We start from the raw sequence: 23,054 nt of genomic DNA, 5'->3' as shown, positions 1-23,054 counted from the left end.
CAGGCACTGCAGGAGCCAGGGAAGCGGACGGAACAACAGGAGCTGTAGAAGGGAACTTGGAGCGATCCCACTCCTTTTTCTTAAAGGCAGCCTGTAAGGCTGTGAGAGCTTTAGTCAAGTCTTTAATAGGCACTCCCTCAAAATCATCACTATAATTTTCATCCCCAGGAGGCAGCTCTTCCTCCTCATGATATAGAGTGGCTTCCTCCTCAAGCCATTGCACTTCCTCTGGAGACAGAGCATCTTTAGAAAGAAAATCAGAGGTGTCCGGATCATCAAGAGTGGGTGCAGAGGGAGTGCGCTGGAGGGGACTCATGCACTCAACCTCAGGTCTTGGGTTGAGGCAATCCTTCACTAAATTATAGATGGTGAAAGTTTCAATGAGGACCCCATCAGCCCCTCGAGCAGTATAATAAACTCTTAAGCAGGATCCAACTTTAGCCCAAGTATCCTGATTTACAGTGCCCTCCTCAGGGAACCAAGGCCATACCTCCTGCACAAGATGCAAAAAACGCTCCTATTGATGAGTCTGCACCTGGCTCCATGAGCTGTGAGCATAGACTTTAACACTTGCAAATACAAATAATGGTCCTTTGACCCAGACTGTCCCATGCTTTACTCCTGACAAACAAGGCACCCCCTTAATACACCTAAATTTACAGAAGTGTATGACCTACTTCACATTAAGGGGACTCACCTATGAGTCAATTGCAGTGCTGCAAAACAACTCTTTTGGGGTGTCCTGTGGGGTCAGTATTCCTCAGGTCCCTATTTGGGGTACCACCTGTGGGGAACCTGCCTGGGAAAGGTTATTAGAGACCCTGGGAGTAGATGGCCGCGGGATGGAAAAGAGAGACGGAAAACAGCAGGATCAGGAGGGCTTTCCTCAATAGGAACAGCCATCTCAGCTGTATATACAGTAGCTTAAAGGCATGATCTTGTCATAATTGTATAACTTGATTAAAAACAGCCTAGGGGAAAAATAGCATTCTCAGCAGTGTGCTGACCAAAGGAGCATGGCTCCATTCTAATCTGGTTCAGGAACCAGCCATAACAGGAAAATCACTGAGGCCAGGTTTGCACTTGGTCCTTGACTTGAATACATTTCCTCAAACTGGGCAGCCTTGCCTCCCAGGAGGTTGGCTCCCAACAGGCAAGGGTCAAGGGTGCTTTCTGGCCCCTGAGCCTGTCTTGGCCAAAGGGAAGGAGCATTCCCTCAGAGGCACTGCTGACCACTGAGGCAGACTGTGCCCACACAGCCTGCCCTCCAGTCTCTCTCAGTGACCTCATGCACGTCTGTGCTACACTGAATGCCTAGTCAGGGCTGTCAAAGGGGGACAGGGCTCCCAGAGACCTCGGAGCGCAAACCTGGCCTGTTGCAATTGAGGGGAAAAACTTGCAATTGTGGGAAGGACTAGGGTAGTCTGCAGACAGACCTTTGGAAATGGGGTTCAGATGGGTGGCATGATTCTCTGGGCACCCACACCAAGTCAGGCTGGGGAAGTTTTTCCTGACAGTGACCATGATAAGGAAAAAGACAAGGGGGTAATGCATTGCCACCCTGTGGAGGGCCCTTATACAATGTATCGATCAGGCACAAAAACAGGATGGCGGAGGCGTACTTTAGGAAACCTGCTTGCAGGCTGCGCCCTGGCAACAACCTTGCCGCCCCGTGCCCTTTGCGCTCATTGGAGAGATATCTAAGTCAAGAAACTGACAACAGGAAGTGTCCTAGAGTATATATACAGAGTGCTGTAAACAAGGTTAGAGAGGGCTTTTCCATCCTGCTTTCCCGGACAAGCTGCTTGTACCTGATAATAAACCTGCTGAAAGCTGACTGCGTTGGTGTGTTCCTCCCTGCTGGTCGGGGGCCGAGCGACACCGACACACCCCTACTTCCATTTGCTGAGAGCAACTCACTTCCTCCTGGGACACCCTGAGCTCTGGGGCACATTTGGGGCTGGACACCTCAGGGCTATCTTCCAGACCCGGCACACTAGAACAGGAACACTTTGAGGCAGTTTCCTCCCTTCAGTGTCCCCCAGTGACCCCTATGTGCCATTTTAATCATCACTGATCACTCACCACCTTTAGAAATGGGTATGAAAGGCAGAGGGCAATGGAGCACCAGGAAAGTCACCCCCCACACCTCCTCACTGGTCACTTGCAACCTAAAGACTGAGTATTTCTTTCTTTTTTTTTTTTTCTTCTGAGACAGTCTCACTCTGTTGCCCTGGGTAGAGTGCCGTGGCATCACAGCTCACAGCAACCTCCAGCTCTTGGGGTTAGGCGATTCTCTTGCCTCAGCCTCCCAAGTAGCTCGGACTACAGGCGCCCACCACAACACCCAGCTATTTTTTTTGTTGTGGTTTTGCCAGGGCCGGGTTTGAACCCTCCACCCTTGGTATATGGGGCCGATGCCCTATTCACTGAGCCATAGGTGCTGCCCAAGACTGAGTATTTCTTACAAAAATCTGCATTGGTCACAGTGTCTAATTTAAAGAATGGTGTTGGTTCACTGAAAGTTGTAAACTATCACCAAGGAGCTTGTGTTCTTTCCTCAATCCTTTTATAATTAGCCTGGTTTTTACCCCCACTGAACCTTGTTATAAGTAACCAGTCAGAACGAGAGAGCTGAGTGCTCTCCCACGAGCCCCAGAACTCACTGTCCGACAAGGCAGTCACAAGCCCATATGGCCACTGAGTATGTGAACTATGGCTGCTCCAAGTGCATATGTGCCTTGGAGCATGAAGTACACATGAGATTTTGAAGACAATATGGAAAAAAGAGAATATAGCTTTCCTTGTTAATATATTTTATATTGTTACATGTTGAAATAATATTTTGATATATTGGGTTTAATATTATTAAAATAAATTTTCTTTTTTTTTTGCTATTTTAATGTAGCTAAATTTAAAATAATGTACTGGTACATATTATGTCTTTAATGGATAGCCCTTGCCTAGAACATAATCTAAAAGTATTTCTCCTTGTAAACTTCAAGGCAGGATGCAAAATGTGTTTCATTCACAAAAACACGAGTGACTGTTGTTTGTTAAGGACTGTGTCCTGGAGATCTTCACAAGTGCACACTTGTTCTCACCTCTCTGCTCCTACTTATGTACTAAATTGTGGCAAAGGACATCAGGAGTACTTATGACTTCTAGAGCCCAGAGGAAGACAAAGGAAGCCACTGCCAGCATTCCTGCTACTGCTGAAAACAGTCACCTGGCTCTTCATCACACTCTTGGGAACTGCACAAAACCTAAGTCTCCTGCTATAACAGTAAAGTCCAGATCTTCATCACTAGCATCGGGGGAGACCTTCTAGTGAGGAGACACCCCAGGACTCAATGCTACCCCCTGTCGTGGGGGTTGTATTGTCTTGAGGCTTTGTGCCCCTCCCACATAGCACAGGAGTGGAACAGTTTCTTCTGGGATGCTCCAGCCCAGCCAATTCAAGACAGGAGCGCTGTAATAAAAAGAAACACGTGAAGTACAGGCATACCTCAGAGATACTGCAGGGCCAGTTCTGGTTCCAGACCACTGCAATAAAGAGAACATGATAAAGCCATTCACACAGCTTTTATGCTTTCCAAGTGCATATGAAAGTTACATTTACACTGTACTCTACTGTAGTCTATTAAGTAAGCAATAGCAATACATCTAAAAAATGTACAAATCTCAACATTAAACTATTGCTAAAAATGCTAATGATCATCTGAGCCTCCAGTGAGTTGTAATCTTCTTGCTGGGGAGGGGGTAATGTCTTGATGTTGATGGCTGCTGGCTCATCAGGATGTTAACTGCTATAGGTTGAGGTAGATATAGCACTTTCTTAAAATAAGACAAAACAATGAAGTTTGCTGCATCAACTGACTATTCCTTTCATAAAAGATTTCTCTATAGAATGTTATATTATTTAATAGCATTTTATCCGTGGAACGTTTTTCAAAATTAGAGTCAATCCTCTCAAAGCCAGTGCTGCTTTCAACTAGGTTATGTGATATTATAAATCCTTTGCAGTCATTTCAACAATGTTTATAACATTTTCAGCAGGATTGGTTCTTTGCTCCACTTTCTTTGCTCATCCCTTAGAAATAACTCATCCATTCAAGTTTTATCATGCATTTGCAACAATTCGGCCCTATCTTCAGGCTCCACTCTAATTACAATGCTCTTGCTATTTTTACTACATCTGCAGTGACTTCCCTGAAATTTTGAACCCCTCACAGTCATCTATGAGGATTGGAATCGGCCTCTTCAAAACTCCTGTTAATGATGATATTGTGACTTCCTTCCCCAAATTGTGAATGTTCATGATGGCACCTAGAGCGGCACATCCTTCCCACAAAGTTTTCATCTTACTTTGCTTAGATCCATCAGAAGAATCACTCTCTGCGGTGGCTATATCCATATGAAATGTGTTCATAAGAGCTGGAAGTCAAAATGACTCCCTGATCCATGGGCTGCAGAATGAATGTTGGGTTAGTGAGCATAAAACCCCACAAATCTCCTTGTGCATCTCCATCTTGGATGACCAGGTGCATTGTCAATGAGCAGTAATATTTTGAAAAGAATTTTTTTCTGAGCAGTAAATCTCAACAGCGAGCTTAAAACATCCAGTAAACCATGCTGTAAACCATCCAGGCTTTGTTGGTGCGTTTACAGAGCATAGGCAGGGTAATTTAGCCTAATTCTTAAGGGCCCTGGGATTTTCGGAATGGCAAATGAGCACTGGCTTCAACTTAAAGCCACCAGCTGCATTGGCCCCTAACGAGAGAGTCAGCCTGTCCTTTGAAGCCAGACATCACCTTCTTCTGTCTGGCTGTGGAAGCCTAGATGGCTTCTTCTCTCAATAGAAGGCTGTTTTTCCTATACTGAAAATCTGTTTAGTGTAGTCACTTTCATCTTCTAGAGAACTTGCTTCAGCTTCTCCATCAGCACTTGCTACTTTACTTGCACTTGTTTTTTATGGACCCAGCTTCCAGCCTTTTGTCTGCTGCTTCCTCACCTTTCTCAGACTTTGAAGACTTGAAGAATTGGTTTCTGCTCTGAACTAGGCTTCAGTTTAAGGGAAAATTGTGGCTGGTTTGATCTATCCAGACCACTAAAACTTTCTCCATACCAGCACCAAGGCTGTTTTGCCTTTTTATCATTTGTGTGCTTGTTGGAGTAGCACTTTCTTTAAAAAACATTCTCTTTCATCCATGCCTTGGCTGTCTGGAACAGGGGCCCAGCATTCAGCCTAGCATGGCTTTTGACACGCCTTCCTCACTGAGGCTAACCATTGCTAGCTATTGATTTAAAGAGAGAAATATACAATTGTTCCTTTCATTTCAGCAGTAGTTGTAGGGTTATTAATTGGCCTAATTTCAATACCGTTGGGTCTTGGGAAATAGAGAGCTCCCAGGGACAGGGATAGAAATGGGGGACTGGTAGTCAGAAGGCACACAACATGCATGTATTAAGTTTGGTTTTAAATGAATATAGGTTATTTTCCCCCAACAAAATTGTAATTGTGACATAAAATATCACTATCATATAATGATAATGAAGAAGTTTAAAACATTGTGAGGATGACCCAGTGTGACACAGAGACGCACAGTGAGTACGTGCTGTGGGGAAAATGCTGCCTGACTTGACACAAGGTTGGCACCAACATTCTATTTGTAAAAAGTGCTGGTAGTTCTATTTTTTTTGTTTGTTTGTTTTTTTGGTTTTTTTTGGCCAGGGCTGGGTATGAACCTGCCACCTTTGGCATATGGGGCCAGCGCCCTACTCCTCTGAGCCACAGGCGCCGCCGGTAGTTCTATTTTTAGTTTTTGAGAAATCTCCGTAATGGCTGTACTGATTTACATTCACACCAAGAGTGCAATAAGATTTCTCTTTTCTCTATATCCTTGCCAGCATTTATTTGTCTTTTTCATAATAGCCATGTTAACTGGAGTGAGGTGGTCTCTCATTGTGGTTTTGTTTTTCTCTAATGATTGTGACGTTGAGCACTTTTTATTTATCTATTGGTCACTTGTATGTCTTTTGAGAAATATCTATTGACATCCTTTGCCCATTTTTTAACAGGATTATTTTTATTTTGCTGTTTAGTTTCTTATATATTCTAGATATTAGCCCCTTGTCAGATGACTAGTTAGAAGATACTTTCTCCCATTTTGCATACTGTCTCTTTACCCTGTCATCTCTTTTGCAGTGCAGAAGTCTGACATAGTTCCATTTGTGTATTTTTTTTCTTTTACTGTCCATGCTTTTGAGGTTTTCTCCAGAAAATCTTTGTTCTGAAGTGTTTCTACTGTTTTTTTTTTTTTTTTTCTGGTAGTTTCATAGTTTCAGGTCTTACTCTTAAGTCTTTAACTCACTTTTAAAATTTTGTGTATGGTGAATGACAGGGTCTCATGTCATTGTTCTGCGTGTCTATATCTGGTTTTCCTGGCACCAATGATTGAAGAGAGTGTCTTTTACCCAATGTACATTCCTGAACCTTTTGTCAATAACCAGTTGGCTGTAAATATGTAGATTTATGGCTGGGTTCTCTATTCTGTTTCATGGTCAATGTATTCATTTTTATACCATGTGATTTTGATTACTACAGCTTTTGATGTCAAGTAGTGTAGTGGCTCCAGCTTTGTTCTTTTTGCTCAGTATTGCTTTGGTTATTGGGATTTAATAAAAATTTTAGGATTTTTTTTATATTTCTGTGAAGAATGTCATTTGTATATTGATAGAAATTGCATTAAGTGTGTAGATTGCTTTGGGTAGTATGATCATTTTAACAACGTTAATTCTTCTGATCCACAGCATTGAATGTCTTATCATTTGTTTGTATCCTCTTCAATTTCTTTCATCAGTGTTTTGTAGTTTTCCATGTAGAGGTCTTTCACCTTTTTGGTAAAATTTATTCCTATGTATCTTATTTGTTGCTATTTGTAAATGAGATTTCTTTCTTGACTCCTTTTTTCAGCTAGTTTATCATTGGTGAATAGAAATGCTGGTTTTTGTATGCTGATTTTACATCCTGAAACTTTATTGAATTTCTTGGCCACTTTTAAGAGTTTTTTTGTGAAGTCTTTAGGTTTTTCTACATATAAGATTATGTCTTCCACAAAGAGTGGTAATTTGACATTCTCTTTTCTAATTAGAATGCTTTTTATTTCTTTCTTTTGTTGATTATTTTGGGCAGGATTTGTAGTACTGTGTTGAGTAAGAAGAATGAAAGAAGGCATCCTTCTCTTGTTCCAGGTCTTAGAGGAGGTGTGTTCCTTTGATACCTAATTTTCTTAGCGTTTTCATCAAGAAGAAATGTTCAATTTTACCAAATGATTTTTCTGCATCTATTAAGATAATCATATGGGTTTTGTCCTTCATTCTGTTGGTTTAGTGTGTCAGGGTCCGTGGCGCCCTGTCTCTGACCCAGATCCAGGGCCTTGTTGGAGCCGGAATGCTAGGTCTCACTCAGGTCCCCGCCCACTCAACTGTCTAGAAAGCTGCGCCAACTTTCTCGGGTTAGGTCTCATTCAGGTCTCAGGTGCCGAAACACCTTAGAAGTCAGAGTCAATATTAGTAGGAGTGAGCATCTCAGCAGCAATCGCTCAGCAGCAGTCTTAGTAGGTGAGCGCGGATCAGGCGTCCTACAAGCAAGAAGCAGAGCCAAAGGAGGAGCCCCTCTGATGTTATTTATAGATAGAAGTAATCCCGTGGCCGCCTACACCACAGGTGTAGAGACAGACTACTAACCAATGATGTACATACTTTTGTGCTCTCCTGTGTCTCACTAATGAGAGCCAATGATGTTAAATCCCTTCCCTAATCCCTTACTGCCAAAGTATTTCTCACAGGTGCCTTCTATATTTCTGTATCACATTTCTTGATTTACATTTATTGAACCATTCTTTTATCCCTAAGATAAATCCCACTTGATCACGGTGTATTATCTTTTTGATGGGTTGTGGGATTCAGTTTGCTGGAAATTTGTTGAAGATCATTACATCTCTGTTCAGTAGGGGTATTGGCCTGTACTTTCTGTTGTTGTTGTGCCCTTGTCTGCTGTTGGTATGAAGGTAATGCTAGTCTTACAGAATGAGGTGGAAAGAATTCCTTTGTCTTCAATTTTTAAAAATCATTTGAGAATAATTAGTGTTTTTTTTCCTTTATAAATTTGGTGGAATTCAGCAGTAAAGCCATCCAGTCCTTTGCTTTTCTTTTTTGAGAGATGCTTTATTACTGATTCAATCACAATACTTTGGTCTGAACAGGTTTTCTGTTTCTCTCTGGTTCAATATTTGTAGATTGTGTATGTCCAGGTTTGTTTTTGCTTTTCTAGTTATTTATGGTGCATCAGTAGGTTATTTGAAATCTTTCTACTTTTCTCCTCTAAATTTTCCTCTTAGTACTCCTTTTGCTGTACCCCATAGCTTTTGTTATGTTGTATTTCAATATTCATTTGCTTCAGAATGTGGAGTTTTATTTGTTTGTTTTTGGGTTTTTTGTTGTTTGATTTTTTTTTTTTTTTTTTTAGACAAAGTCTCACTATGTCGCCCTAAGTAGAGTGCTATGGTGTCTCAGCTCACAGCAACCTCTAACTCTTTTGGGGCTTAAGTAGAAAGTGTTTTGATTTCATTGACTCAACAGTCATTCAGAAGCATGTTGTTTAATTTTTATGTATTTTAGTTTCAAAAAGTTTCTTTGTTACTGATTTCTACTTTTATTTCATTGTGATCTGAAAAGATACTTATTATTGGTTTTCTCTTCTCTTCTTGTCTCCTTTTGAGACAGAGTCTCACTCCACCCTGGGTTGAGTGCTGTTGCATCATAGCTCATGGTAACCACAAACTCCGTGGCTCAAGTGATCCTCCTGCCTCAGCCTCCTGAGTGCTGAGACTACAGGCACCTACCACAATGCCTGGCTAGTTTTTTTTGTTTTTTTTTTTTTTAGTATAGACAAGGGGTCTTGCTCTTGCTTAGCCTGGTCTCAAACTCCTGTGAGCTCAGGCGAACCACTCTCCTTGGCTTCCCAGAGTGCTAGGATTATAGGCCTGAGCTTCTGTGACCAGCTGATTTTTTCTTTTTAAAATTTGTTGTGATTTGTTTTATGGCCTAACATATAGTCTATCCTGGAGAGTGTTCCATGTGCTAATGAAAAGAATGTGTATTCTACAGTTGTTGGATAAAATGTTCTGTAAATATGTTTGACTCATTTGATCTAAAATGCAATTTAAGTCCAATGTTTCTTTGTTGATTTTCTGTTTACATGATCTGCTCAATGCTGAAGGTAAAGAACTGAAATCCACAGCTATAATTCTCTCTCCCTTTAGATCAAATAATATTTGTTTTATATATTGGGCTGCTTCATTGTTGGGCATACAAATATTTAGAATAGTTATATCCTTTTGATGTATTGACCTCTTTTTCATTTGTCTATTGCTATTGTTTTCGAGTTAAATTGTTTTATCTGATATATATATGTGGGTTCTAGGTAATTTTGCTTATATTTTGTTTCTCTTTGCATGAAATATCTTTTTTCATGCTTTCACTTTTAGTGGGCAATTTTTTTTTTTTTTTTGAGACAGAGTCTCTCTGTTGCCCTTGGTAGAGTACTGTGGCATCATAGCTCACAGCAACCTCAAATTTTGGGGCTCAAGTGATCCTCTTGCCTCAGCCTCCTGAATAGCTGGGACCACAGGCACCTGTCACAATACCTGGCTTTTTTTTTTTTTTTTTTTTTTTAAGAGACAGGGTCTTGCTCTTGCTCAGACTGGTCTCGAACTCCTGAGCTCAAGTAATCTACCTGCCTTGGCCTCCCAGAGTGCTAGGATTACAGGCATGATTCACTGCACCTGGCCTCATCTGTATGTACCTTGAAAGATGAAGTTAGTTTGTGGTTGGCAGCCCAATTAGGTCATTTTAAAAATTCATTCAACCAGTCTGTTAAGTGGGAAATTTAATCCATTTACATTCAGGGTTATAATTGATAAGTGAGGACTTATTCCTGTCATTTTAAAAATTGTTTTCTGGTTGGTCTGTGTATCTTTTGTTCTCTCATTATTTATCATTGTTGTTCTGTGGTTTTTTATAGTGGTGGCATTTGAGTCCTTTCTCATTTATGTGCTGCTCAACCAGTGAGTTTATGCTTCTGTGTTTTCATTATGGCATATGATCCTTTCACTTGCAGATGTAGGAGCTCCCTTAAGCATTTCTGTAGTGTTTGTCTAGTGGTGATAAATTCCCTCAGTTTTTACTTGTCTGGGAAAGAATTTATTTCTCCTTTATTTTCAAAGGATAGTTTCTTGAGCATAGTTCTCTTGGCTGTCAGGATTTTGTTTTAGTTTTTTTATACACTTTGACTATATTATAGGAATAAAAGAATAAAATTCACCTCTTGGTTGAATTTCTCATTCAAATCATTATTTTTCTGATTTCTTTGTTTACCTGTGTTCTTTTGTATATAATTGAGCTTTTCTAATATCATTTTCCTTTTACATGATTTTCATGAAAATCCATTGCTGCAGAATTATTGTGTTCCTTTGAAGGTGTCATGTTTCTTTGCTTTTTCATGTTTCTTGTTTCTTTATGCTGTTATCTGGGCAACTGGCATAACAGCTGCTTCTTCCATTGTATGAATGGGTTCTCATATGAAAGACATTTTTCCTACAGCTTTATCTACAGTGTTAGTTAATTTATCTACAGTATGGTGCTTTTACTTTGGTTCTGAGTGGGTACAGTAGTGTAGTCTCCATAGGATTTCCTCAGCTATAATCAGGATAAAGTAGTGTCTGTGACTTTTTCAATCAGCTGCAGCTTAGGCTGCAGTTTTTAGTGAGGCTTTGCTGGGGATGGAGATGCCAGTGGTGGGCCACATGTACCTGTCCTTGGGCTTGAGTGGCACACACAGGCATTGGTGGTAGTGAGTCTTGGTAGGCCAATCTTTGGGCCTCCAAGTGGCTTGAACAGGTGCCATAAATGGTAGTAGTGGTCTAGGTGGGTGGGCAGCATATATGTCATCACCCATAGCAGTAATGGTGATGGCCCAATCTTTGGGTCCCCAGGTGGCATGTGTGGGTGCCAATAATGGTATCAGTGGGTTGGATGGGCCAATCCCAGGCCCTCAGGTGGCACATGCAGGTGGTGCTGGTGGAAGTAGTGACAATAGGCTGGAGTAGGCCTGTCCTCAGATTCCTGAGAGGAGTGCATGAACACTGGCAGTGGTAGGCAGGCCAGGTTGATCCCCAAACCCTTAGATGATGTATCTAGGTACCAGCAGGCTAGATGGACCCATCGTCAGATCCCCAAATGGCACCCACACAAGGGTGCAGGCAGGCTAAGTCTGCTGTTAGCTTCCTGCCAGTAGTAGTAAACAGAGCAGATCCCTAGGACCCTAGAAAACATGCATAGGCACTTGCAGGGGGTAGCACTGGGTAGGTGCACTTGGTTTCAGGCCCTCTGTGCATGGGGATGCAGGGTGTGGTGGGCAGAACAGATGAATCCCCAGGCTCTCAGATGATGAGCTTGGGTGCCAATGGCAGTGGTGGGCATACTGGACCAGTCCTCAGGTCTCCAGATGGTGTGTGTGTGGTTACCAGTGGTGGGCCAATCCCACAGACTTCCTGGACAACACACCTGGAAGCTGATGGTGGTGGTGGGTAAGTGGGCCTGCTCTCCCAAATGATACAAATGAATGCCAGTTGTGATGGTGGGGCCAAGTGACCCTCAAGTATGCCTGGATGGTGTGCATTGCAATAACCCTTGCAGGCCCCAGGACAGCACCAGGGCACGGTTTCTGCCAGCAGCAGTGACCCCAGGTGGGTGGCTCTTTGTCCCAGGATCAGGCTATCCAGTGGTTACCAGGTTGTAGAACAGTGTATGGCTAGCGTACTGGGGACCTAGCCATACCTCTGGGTTTAGTCAGCATCCTGAGGGTAGACATGGGGTGGGGGAGGGTGTCCAGGGGCAGTTGAGACCCAGGACAGGGCACAGTCTGGAGATTTGGCTCTCCAAATAGTGTTGCAGCTGCTTAGGTCTCAAGGGGTGAGAAGGACCCAATGTGAGCTCTCTCCTTGGAACAGTGCTGTCATGTGGACTCCAGGCAACTTCCTATTCTAGTCTCAGGGCCCTAGAATGCTATAGGAGTCTGTGATGGGAATGTGGACTACTAGGAATCTGTCACTTACTTTTCCCCATATGGAGTTTCCTCTGGTTCTGAGCTGACCGAAGTTGGGCAGGCAGCTTTGGTTCCCTCTTCTTACATTCTTCAGAGTCCCATCACTTCCCTACTTAATTCCAGCTCTATTTGCTGTGTTTATCTCCTCACTGTTTTCGTCCTTCCTTGTGGAGGAGACAAGTGTTGTGTGCCTCTAATCAACCACTGTGAAGCTTATCTTTGAATGTAAAAAATATTGTTTATGGTTCATGGCTTGTTTGAGGATGCTCACAGATCTCATCCTATTTAAATGGTGGGGATAAAAAGATAGTTGTGCAAGGCTTTTCTTTCTGGCTCTGATTGGATCAACATCTACTACTGAGCAACACACATCAACCTTTCAAGAGGAGAACAGGAAGGGAATGTGGGTGTTGGTGGTGTACCTAAAACCTCTTGTCTTCCTTTTTTGTATGACCATAGTATGAAAGATGAATACGTCAAAAAAATCCCTCCTCACACCCCTCTGACTACATCACAGACTTAGACTCCTCACAGTGAGTTGAGGGGTGGGCAGGAGTTCATTTTCTCTCTCACTATGCTTGAATTTCTCTTGCTTAGGGAATTATAGAATGAGAAAGGAGATTTTTAACATTTGTTGATTACCTACTATATGTAAGCTTTGTATAAGAAATAGGTAGTACAATCTTCATTTTATAGTTGAGGAAAGTGAGACTTGTGGTTAAATCATTTGCCTGAAGACACAGCTAATGAGTAGATTCAGGATTTGAGCAGGGCTGTCCACTCTCAAAACCCATTGTTTTTCCGTAACACCAGCAATGGATAGTTATGAGCACATGGACTGCCCTCACATCTACTTTGTCCTACTTTGGAGGCTGGGAAGCCCAAGATCATGGTGTCAGTAGATGCAGTGTTGATAACTGCAAAGTCGAGAACTGCTATGGACTGCATATTTGCATTGACCTGAAATTTGTATATTTAAACCTAATGTGATGTTTGAAGGTGAAGCCTTTGGGAAGTAGTTAGGTCATGAGAGGAAGCCCTCACAAATGGTGTTAGTCGCCCTAGAGTGACCCCTTGTCCTTAGGCTCCTGAAAGGAGTGCGTGAATAATGGCAGTGGTGGAAAGGCCAGGTTGATCCCCAGGCCCTCAGATGATGCATGCAGGTGCCAACAGGCTGGATGGACCCATCATCAGGTCCCCAAATGGCATACGCACTAAGGCACTGGTTGCAGGCAGGCTAGGTCAGCGGTTAGGTTTTGCCAAGTGAAGTTACAAAAAAAGGCAGCCCTCTTTGAATCAGGATGTGGACCTTCACCAGACATTGCATCTACTGACACCATGATCTTGGGCCTCCAAGACTGTAGTAAGTTAGTTATGTACTAACACAGAAATAAATTTGTTGTTCATAAGCTACTCAGCCTCTGATATTTTGTTACAGCAATCTAAAAGAATTAAGACAAGAATTCAAACTATTTAAGATCATTTTGGTTGAGAAATGTGTGGGTGACTGAGTAGAAAGGCTTGTGTAGTGAAAGAAGAAAACGTCAGAATCAAATGGAAGACCCGCCCTGCTCCCCGCTAGGTGACAGTGAGAGGGATGAAAGACTCTGGCTTTATGAACAAGTGTTTCAGAAAGCATGCTGTGACCCTCTGTGGAACAGGATGCAGAGCCATCTCGACAGAAGTGGGATTGTGGTGATGGGGACTGGGTCATTACCTCCTCCAGTCTCTCTGTTTCTTTGCACAAGACCTCCTTAACAATCATGGACCAACACCCAAGGGTTGTGGGTAGGCCACGGGACCTCTAAATTGTGAACATTTTATTTGATACAGACCACCTACCCCATGCCTACAGTCTTGCCAGTGTCCCTCTGTGAGACAGTAAGGTTCAGGCCATTAGTTCCTGAAGCCAGCTGCTCTTTGTACACTGGATGGCAGATAAGGGAATCAGGCTGGCGACCTCTGGCCCAGTTGTCTGTAAGCCAGAATGACCACTGGCTGGTTCAGACATCTGTTAACAGTCCCCTCCTGCTGCCTTCCAAGCCAATTATCAACATTTTTGTTCTTACACAAACTGCTGGTATAGATTTTTTGAGGCTCAGTGATACTTGGGAAGGACAGATGAAAGTGAGCAGTTTGCCATCTCAAGTCATGACCTTTTGACTTGTCTGAGACACCTGCCTGCTTCCGTCCTACCGGCGTAAGTTGTCCAGGCAGGGTATCTTTCCCTTTAAGATAGCTGTGATGCCAGGAGAGTTGTTCAGCCTCTTCTGGCTGACTTCCTGTCTACATGACAGGGCCTTGGGTGGGATTAGAATCTATCAAGCCTGTCCTGATAACATAACCTATCGAGTAAAACTGAGGGCAGTATTCTAATGCATAAGACAAACTACATTGCTATTTTCTTTTTCAGAGTATGTAATGAAGTGCTGCTGAAGAGGCTGAAGACTAAAATTTTCTTTTTAGAGACAATGTCTCACTGTATCTTGTCTCCCAGGCTAGAGTGCAGTGGTGTCAGTCTACCTTATGGCAACCCTCCTGCCTTGGCCTCTCAAGTAGCTGGGACTACAGGTACCTGCCACAATGTCCAGCTAGTTTTTCTATTTTTAGTAGAGATGGGGTCTCACTCTTGCCCAGACTTGTCTCAAACTCCTGAGCTCAAGGGATCTTCTTGCCTCAATTGCCCAGAGTGCTGGGATGCCCAGCCCTCCTAAAACACTTCTGAAATAAAGGAAAGGCCCTGGGGAAAGGTATTACATAGTACAGGGCCTTTGGAGCCTATGGGACAGGCCTGAGGAAGATGACACTCCCTCCAAGTGGCCCAGGGTGGCAGAGCTGGCTGCCCAGACAATCTGCAGAGCAACCAAGGAGATCAAGGTCAGCTCCTTCCCAACTAAATGGGAAAGTTTTACAAGTCTCTCAGATGGATCAACAGACTGAGAAAGGCACTTTTTAAAGGCCCAGCCAGAGTGCAGAATGAGAGCTGGGGGCAGGAGGGAGGTCACTATCCTCTTTATTCTGCCTTTCAGGGCAACTGTCCTCAAATGCAGGCTGAGCCGAAGTGGTGTGTTTACCTCCAACCCTGCCTACCACTACAAGGAAAAGAATTTCACAGGCTGCTAATTTGAGGAGGGCTGAATCACACAGTGTGGAGATGTTTCTCAGACTATTCAACATACCAGTATGCACGTACCTCTCCCTGAGATGGATACACTAAAATACCTCAAACTTGGGTCCACAGAAGACTTTCTAGGCAGAGTCTATGATGTAGGCCTAGTTTTAGGAAGGCAAAATATAAAATATTTTTCTTTTTGCAGTTTTTTGCGGGGCTGGGTTTGAACCTGCCACCTCCAGTGTATGGGACCAGTGCCCTACTCCTTTGAGCCACAGGCGCTGCCCAATACAAAATACTTCTTTACAAACATTATCTCAATTAGTGACTCATCTAAAACACAGCTTACCTATAGCAGCCACAACCCTTGGTAGTATCTGGAGAGAGGTAGGTACCTTTTCTCACTGAGCACAGCTAGATTTTAACACAAAGGCTCCTCTATCCACAGGGGACAGATGCGGTCCCAGGTTAAGCAGCATCAGCACCAGCCATCCACTTACCTTGGTAAGGTGTCCATCTTCCTCCTCACCTTTGGCAGTTTTCTCCTTTAAAACATGTCGCTGAGCCAAAAGCACCTGATTTCCTTGGATAACATCCAGTTCCTGGTTCTCCTGAATGGGGCACGTCACCCTCCTCTCAAGGCTGAACCAGCGACCTCTGTGCACCCCTCCAGACCAGAAACTCTCTCTCCCCTCTTCCTCCTTCCCCAGCACAACAATCAAAACATGGGCCCAAATTTATTTTTATTTTGCATACGAAGGAAAACAGGACCCTATCAAAAGAGAGTAAAGAAGAATGTGTCCAGCGTGGCACAGGACGCGGGGACACGGGGGAGGGAGGTGGGATGCACCAAAGGAGACGGCACCAGAAGCAGGACTTCCACACACAGTAATGTTCACTGTAGCAGGATTCTAAGTGGGCTCAAGGGACGAAACGATTGACCTTACACAAACACGAGAACATAAAACTGGTGATTCCTACTCATCATCAGCCACGTGAACTCATCAGTTATCAAAAAGATAAATAAAATTTAGTCCTGGATATTCAGGTGCTTGGCTGGGATCCAGGAGCAGCTTTTAGTGAGCTTCTTTGAGAAACTAAGATTAAAAATACAGAACAATTGACCTGGAGGAAGAGGAACGCTGGGATCCATGTAGTTGTCTTGGTTGTAAACAGCAAAAGTTGTGCTTTGTTGTCTCGTTTAAATCGAGGCTCAGGGAGGTCTTGCAGCAGGCTGGGATGTCAGAGGTCACATGAAATGTTCAGAGCCACCTGCAACAGCATGTGTGTGCAGATGGCATTTCCAGGGCTGTTCCTGTGGACTCCCTGGGAGGTTCTCAGAGTCCAGGTCCTTACAGTAAAGTCATCCAAGTAGCTACTTGGGCCCCTCCCTCACCCCTCACACCCAGGCAAAGTATGGATGTCCAGCCTCTTGATCTGGGGAATAAAAACACCCATATCCACTCAGAGGCGATGTCTTGGTGCTCTAGTTCATTGAATAACAAATTCAATAGGCACTGATCAGCTCCTTTGAAACCTAAGTGCCCCTACCCCACCCTAGAAGGCCCCCACAGCCTTCTAGGCAACTGGGCTGAGCAGCCCAGAGCTCAGTGCACATGACACAGCAGGTCTCACCAGGTGTCGCATACACCAGACCTGACCACCGTGTGCTGGACAGAGTTCCTGTTACACATGCTCAAGGTCCTGGATTGACACAAGATTCTTAACCTGGGACTTGAATTCCCAACTGCAGCTTCTTTATTCTAATTTTGATGACATGGTCAGTGCAAGCAAGTCAGTGCTTTTTCTGACTTTTCCTTAGCAAGCTCCTCCTCATCAGAGCCCAACGCACACCCACCTACGAGAAACATGCCAAGCCAGGCCCAGGATGGCTGGCCATGCCCTGCTGGGACACTGTGGTAGTGTCTCCCTCTGAGGGTTGCTATGACTTCACAGCCAGATATGGCCCTCTGCCATGAGGCTGCCTTGGGAAGGGTACAAACACCCTGTGGGCCACCAAGAAAACATACTCCTAGACTGGTCTCAAAGGATAGGACACCACACACATCCACAAACACACCACAAAAGGGGGCAGCATTTTTCCCAAGTCAGACCAAAATCTCTCATAAAATACCATGTCCTAGTTTGGACCAGAAAGTGATTTCCCATGTATCTAAATGTCTTTCCTTAGTGATAACTGCAGATGCTCAGGTCAGGCCTGACTATGGACTGGCACCCTCTTCCCTGGCAGTGAGAGGGAAGCCCACCTCCAGAATATGGACACACAGCAGGAGGCTGGCTCTCCCCTCAATGTTTGACTGCTCCTGGACAGAACAACAGATGTGAGGACTGGCTGCAATGGTGGGTGACCTGCCTGTCCAGACTGCCCAGGCCCAGCTCCTTCCCATGTCCCCTGAACCTTCCAGTTCTGGGCTCCTCCTCTGAGAGTCTCTCTCCAGAGGGTCTGGTCACGCCACCCTAAGAACATCAGCCCTTGGGGACTGTCACCACACTCCACCAGAGAGCACAGATTCATCAGAAGCAGAAGGAACGGAGACAGTGTGGCTTCACAGTGTGTGCTCCACAGAAAACTTGAAAGAGGCTGTGTTTGCTTCGAAGACAGTGAAGAAGAATATGCCTCAGTAGCCATCAGTCACCCTGGGAGGCAGTGATAGACCAGAGAGGTAGACAGCAGCCTCTCCGACTCCCCACACAGCAGTGCCCCTTACTTGGCCTTCACCACTTGCTCATAGGGGGGCGGGGGTGTGCTGCAGTAGGAAGGTGGCGGTGGGTAGGCTGCACTCCCTGGGGCTGGGCTGGGCTGGACCTGGAAAGCCATTGCCATGGTGCTCCCAACAGGATTCAGCCCCGGTCCTCCTGGGTCAGTGTAAAATGGTGGCCCTGGCTGCTGGGATCCTGAAAGACAAACAATCATGTATGAGCACAGATGAGACAGCCTGTTGCCATCACCCCTGCACAGGCCTGGGCTGGAGGGGGCGGCAGACATGCCCCCATCAGCATTCAAACCAAGGTGTTAAAGACCAAAGGTTCCAGCCAGAGCAGGGCACTAGGCAGGTACTGCCTGGTGATGCAGTCTCTGCCCTCACGGAATGCTGATCCCACGGGAACCAGCACACACCACCGGAACACAATGGAAGTCCAGGAGACCAGGCTTCTGCACTAACAGAACAATGACTTTCTGAGCTTCCTGCTCATGAGAACAGAGCATCATTCATCTTGGTGCCTATGTGTGGCATGTGGCAGACCGTCAGTATACATATGAGATGGTGCATGGTTACAAATGATCCAGACTTTGTCTCTACTATACTGTGCTGGGTACACTTGGCCGTTTCCTGCAACACACCTGCTTCTAAACTGACAGAAGGAGCTCGCTGTGCTGATTCAGCTGTCTGCACCCAACCCCTTGCTCCCCATCTTGGGTGGGGTGGGCGAGAATGTGGTCCTTGCAGCAGAGAGGTGCTCAGCTGTGTTTGTGACATCCCTCTATGAGGCCCCTCACTTTGGTGACTGACATCTGCATCCAACAGAACTGGATTTTTCATGTTAATAGTCAAAGCTTATAGATACTGCCAGGAATTAGTAGGCTGGGACCGAAATATTTGAACATGGAGATGGAGAGGCTGTGACTATAAAAGAAACAACAGAGCAGAGGTGGTACTTGTCAGGGATGTGAACTCTTAGGTAGAAAAAATCAGCAACCATGGGATGGAACATGCCTGGAAAGCCTGTGGTTGAGGCTAAAGGACAACAGGAACAGAGGCTGCAGCTATGCAGCCAGACTGAGGTGAGGCAAGAACCAAACAAGCTCAACTAGAGGATGTGGCTCTCAAGGGACATGCCCCCTCCAGACACCTGCTGGATTTCTGCTTATTTGGCCAAAAGTCAAGCTCCTGACAAGACACTGACCATGGTGACCACTCAGGCTCCCACTGAGAAGAGAGATGGTGAGAAGACAGACTGGCAAGGGCAGAAAGACTCATTTAGGAAAAGGAAAGACAGGGTGACCCCAGCCCTGACGTAAGAAAGGGCCTCCTGCATGCTCAGGGCTCAGCCTCACAGGCCTCAAGGCCTCATAGCTTAAAAAGGCTGAGTAACCCTCTTAAGATAAGCAGAGAGGCACACAGGTAGAACCCAGAGCAGCAGGCCCACATCCTGAAGTACATACAATTTCTGCTTTTATAAACATATTCAGACTTGCTCTGTAGTGCAAAATTTAATAAAATCTTTTAATTATTTCATTCATTTTTATATTTTAATCAATGCATTCATATTTCTACAGTTTCCATTATTCTTTCTTCCTAAGTTTTACTTTTATATACTTTGAAGATTTATTTAATACATGGGATGTTTTTACCAAGGGTATTTTTTATCAGTATTAAATAAGATTTCCTTTTTATATACATACGTTAATAAATCCATGTAATATTTATTAAAAGATATATAGAAAAACCTGCCAACTGGGGGTAAGCGGGAATGACACAGGAAGATGACACTGGATATTTCCTTGTGAGATCCCCATGTTATCCATTACCATAAAGGACCTTCTCCTGCTTTCTGGGGAGGAGGGGAGTTAAAGGGCATGTTGGTGTCAGGTCCCCAGCCATGCAAGCTGGCATCAGAGTCTGCAGAGTGCATGGTGACCGCTGTTGTGACGCCTGTGCATGGCACTCTGCACAAGGAGAGCAGAGGCAGACTCTGAGGGACAGCAGCTGGGTAAAGGACAGAACCTCTCCAGCAAGCATTCACACCTTTTCTTGCCTGGTTGCATAACCAGGATTGAGGGAAGAGAACTGTTTTGCCCACTACCAATGATCTTTTAAAACAGCAGCAGAAAGAACTGTGCAAATAAAGAGAATTCCATGGTGTCCCAACAAGCACACCCTTGGAGTATAAAGCAGAGATTGTGGCAAAAGCAATCACTCTACTCCCACAGAGACAATGACTGACTTTCACTCCAGTCCCATGGATTTCAAAGGTTCTTGCAGTTTTTAATGGTCACCCTGATGACATTATTGCACTTACTGCCACAGCAGCCCAGCACGAGCTGTCTCTGTGCAGCTGCTACCAACACCTGGGGATCGTGTTAAGACACAGGTCTGATTTAGCAGGATGGGTGGGGGCAAAGCCTGAATGCCTAACATGCTCCCAGTGACGTGTATCCTCAGCCCACACTTGAGTAAAAAGAGACACTGTGCAAGTGTCTGTTCCTTGTAATACAGCAATGTCATAGTCCTCTTTATGGAACGGGAGGCTGAGTCACAAAGAGATTTGGGTCCTTCCCTTCACCTAACCCTTCAGCAAGTCCCAAGAGCACTGAGCCCAGGATGGAACTCCCAGGCCCCACTTCCCTGCCCCTGCCCTGGCCAAAGCATGGTTCCTTTTCTTAGAGAATCTGACTCTTTGCATGTCAAATCACCTTTAATCATGCCACTTCTTAGCTAAACACCTTCTCATGCATCTTGGCTGGCTTCTTGGCATTACCTTCCCAGCAGCACAGGACTACTGACTGCTAGCCTCTTCCTTCTCAAGGAAAGACCTAGACAAGCGCCCTCACTACCACGTGCACTGCAGGGCACCCTTCTCTGCCACCATGTTTTGCTTTTATGTTTTCTGGCTGTTTCTCATCTTATGTCTTCTCCTCTCCCCCCTCCTTTTTAAAACTTTTATTGTTATCTTTGACAGTGATTTAGAGTGAGGACATGTTGGTATTGATTCCAAGAGTTGATACTATAAAGACAGCCAAGAAACTACCAGACTGTAGTCCCAGACTTCCTTCTGTAGAAATTCAGCCTAAGAGGCCACCCTACCCCACTTTTTCAATTGCAGAAGCATTGGGGGGGGGGGGTTATCTCTCAATATTTTTTCTTAAGATATTTAGTAAGATAAACATGTAGCAAAATTACGAAAAAAAGGAGTAAAAAGTCACCCCTCTGTGGACAGGGCCTAGACTGCAGCTGGTCAGTGCTGCTTCTGAGGCATGGGAGTGAGGAGAGGACGGTAGGCTGAGAAGGAACTACGCCACCGGAGCGGTGGTGCCCCGAGGCGCAGAGCAGCAGCCGTTTTTGGCAACAATAGGGCTCACTCCCAGATATTCTGAAGCCACATCCCCTGTCTCCCTGGGCAACCAGAGGAGGCCGGGCATCTTCTCAGGTGGCAACCACTCCAGAACAGATCTGAGACGGAAATGCAGGCACCGTAGGGTATGCCTGAGGTGGTACTGGCCTGGGTGGGGCGTGGGGACTAGAAAATACATGCACAGAGCCAGGAAATTCCCAGGGCGGGGCTGACCCACAGGACCACTTCACTGAGCCTAAGACGCACCAGGCCCTCAGGGGATCATCAGCCTATAGACAAAGGAAGGCAGGAGGCTAGAACTGACAGCTAACCAGGATGCGAATACAAACCTGCAGGAGCAAAGACAGGGCCTGAGGTGCAGATTCTGGGAACTCAAAACAGTTTTTCTTCTGCAGGGGAATTTAGCAGGGACAGAAACAAATTCCCGCAAAGTTGTTCTGTTCTGTCAGTAACATCAATCAGGGGTGGGGTTGGAACTGAGTGAACACCCCCCACCACCATCAAGTGCCCGAGGTTGTCAGACCTCACCTCCCCCTGCTGGATAGAGGCATAGAGGCTGGATAGCGGCCTGGATGAGCAGATATAGATTTCCTTGTGATTCAGGGAGGTGCAAACCCCTGGAGTATCTGCTCACTGGAGGCAACAGGGTCACAGCCCTGCGAGGCTATCAGTGACTGGGTGTGACAGAGGTGCAAGGTGGGGAAGGAGGCATCAACCTTCCCAGACTAATCTATTTGCTGGGTGGGTCTTCCTGACTTCAGGGAGCACCGGAGAAAGTCATACCGGAGTTGTCACCAGACCACTGCGATCCAGATGCCAGGGACCTTTTAAACTCTCCCACCTGAGACAGGTTCTGACTGAGATAATTGATTTTGACCTTTTGAACTGAGCCAAAAGCCCGAGGACTATTCAAGTGGTGCCCTGGGTGTGTGGTTGTAGGAAAGTTTGATTTTCCTTTTCCACTTGTTGCCTGTGGGGGGCGGGGTGACTTGATTGCTGGTATTTCTCCACAGCTGAGACTTCAACCCAGAGTAACTGTTTCACTAGGGTCAGACAGAGACCGCAGAAAACAAGACAGAACCACTTAGCCCCACCACATGAAACAGGTCCCCAGTTTCTCAGGCCATAGCACTGTACGGGTCCTCGACAAAGCTCCAGGGGAAAAATCAAACGGTGTAAAATAATCATGGGGCGGAATCAGCAGAAAAACTGGTAACATGAATAACCAGAATATATCAACCTCCCCAAGGAAAGATATGGCAGATGTAACTGAAGATCCCATTCATAAACAGCTGGCTGAGATGTCAGAAATCGAATTCAGAATTTGGATTGCAAACAAGATTAATAGAATGGAGGAAAATTTGGAATTAGAAATTCGAGGAGCAACTCAAAAGTCGGAAATAGAAATTCAAGGAGAAATTCAAAAGTTGTCTCAAGAATTTAACGAATTTAAAGACAAAATCACCAAAGATTTTGATGCACTGAAGCAAGAATTTGCAGCCCTCAAAGGTCTGAAAAATACAGTAGAATCCCTCAGTAACAGAGTGAAACAAGCAGAAGAAAGGATTTCTAACATTGAAGATAAAGCTTTCGAATGCTCCCAAACTCTCAAAGAGGAAGAGAAATGAAGAGCAAAAATGGATCATTCTTTCAGAGAGCTCTGGGATAATTCGAAGG

General features: G+C 44.8%; 1 protein-coding gene across 1 annotated transcript in view; it reads right to left on the bottom strand.

Moving 5' to 3' along the window:
- Positions 1 to 16,015: 16,015 nt before the first annotated feature.
- The window catches only part of VOPP1 (VOPP1 WW domain binding protein), a 102,405-nt gene continuing 95,366 nt past the window's right edge, over positions 16,016 to 23,054 (bottom strand). Inside the window, exon 5 of the mRNA XM_053609598.1 lies at positions 16,016 to 18,197. Coding sequence (XP_053465573.1) covers positions 18,007 to 18,197 — 191 coding nt within the window. The 3' untranslated portion in view covers positions 16,016 to 18,006. The remainder of the gene's footprint in view (positions 18,198 to 23,054) is intronic.

Source organism: Nycticebus coucang, chromosome 11, assembly GCF_027406575.1.
Source record: "Nycticebus coucang isolate mNycCou1 chromosome 11, mNycCou1.pri, whole genome shotgun sequence".
Classification (NCBI taxonomy): domain Eukaryota; kingdom Metazoa; phylum Chordata; class Mammalia; order Primates; family Lorisidae; genus Nycticebus; species Nycticebus coucang.
The sequence above is the reverse complement of the archived record's forward strand: the minus strand, read 5'-3'. Positions and strand labels throughout refer to the sequence as shown.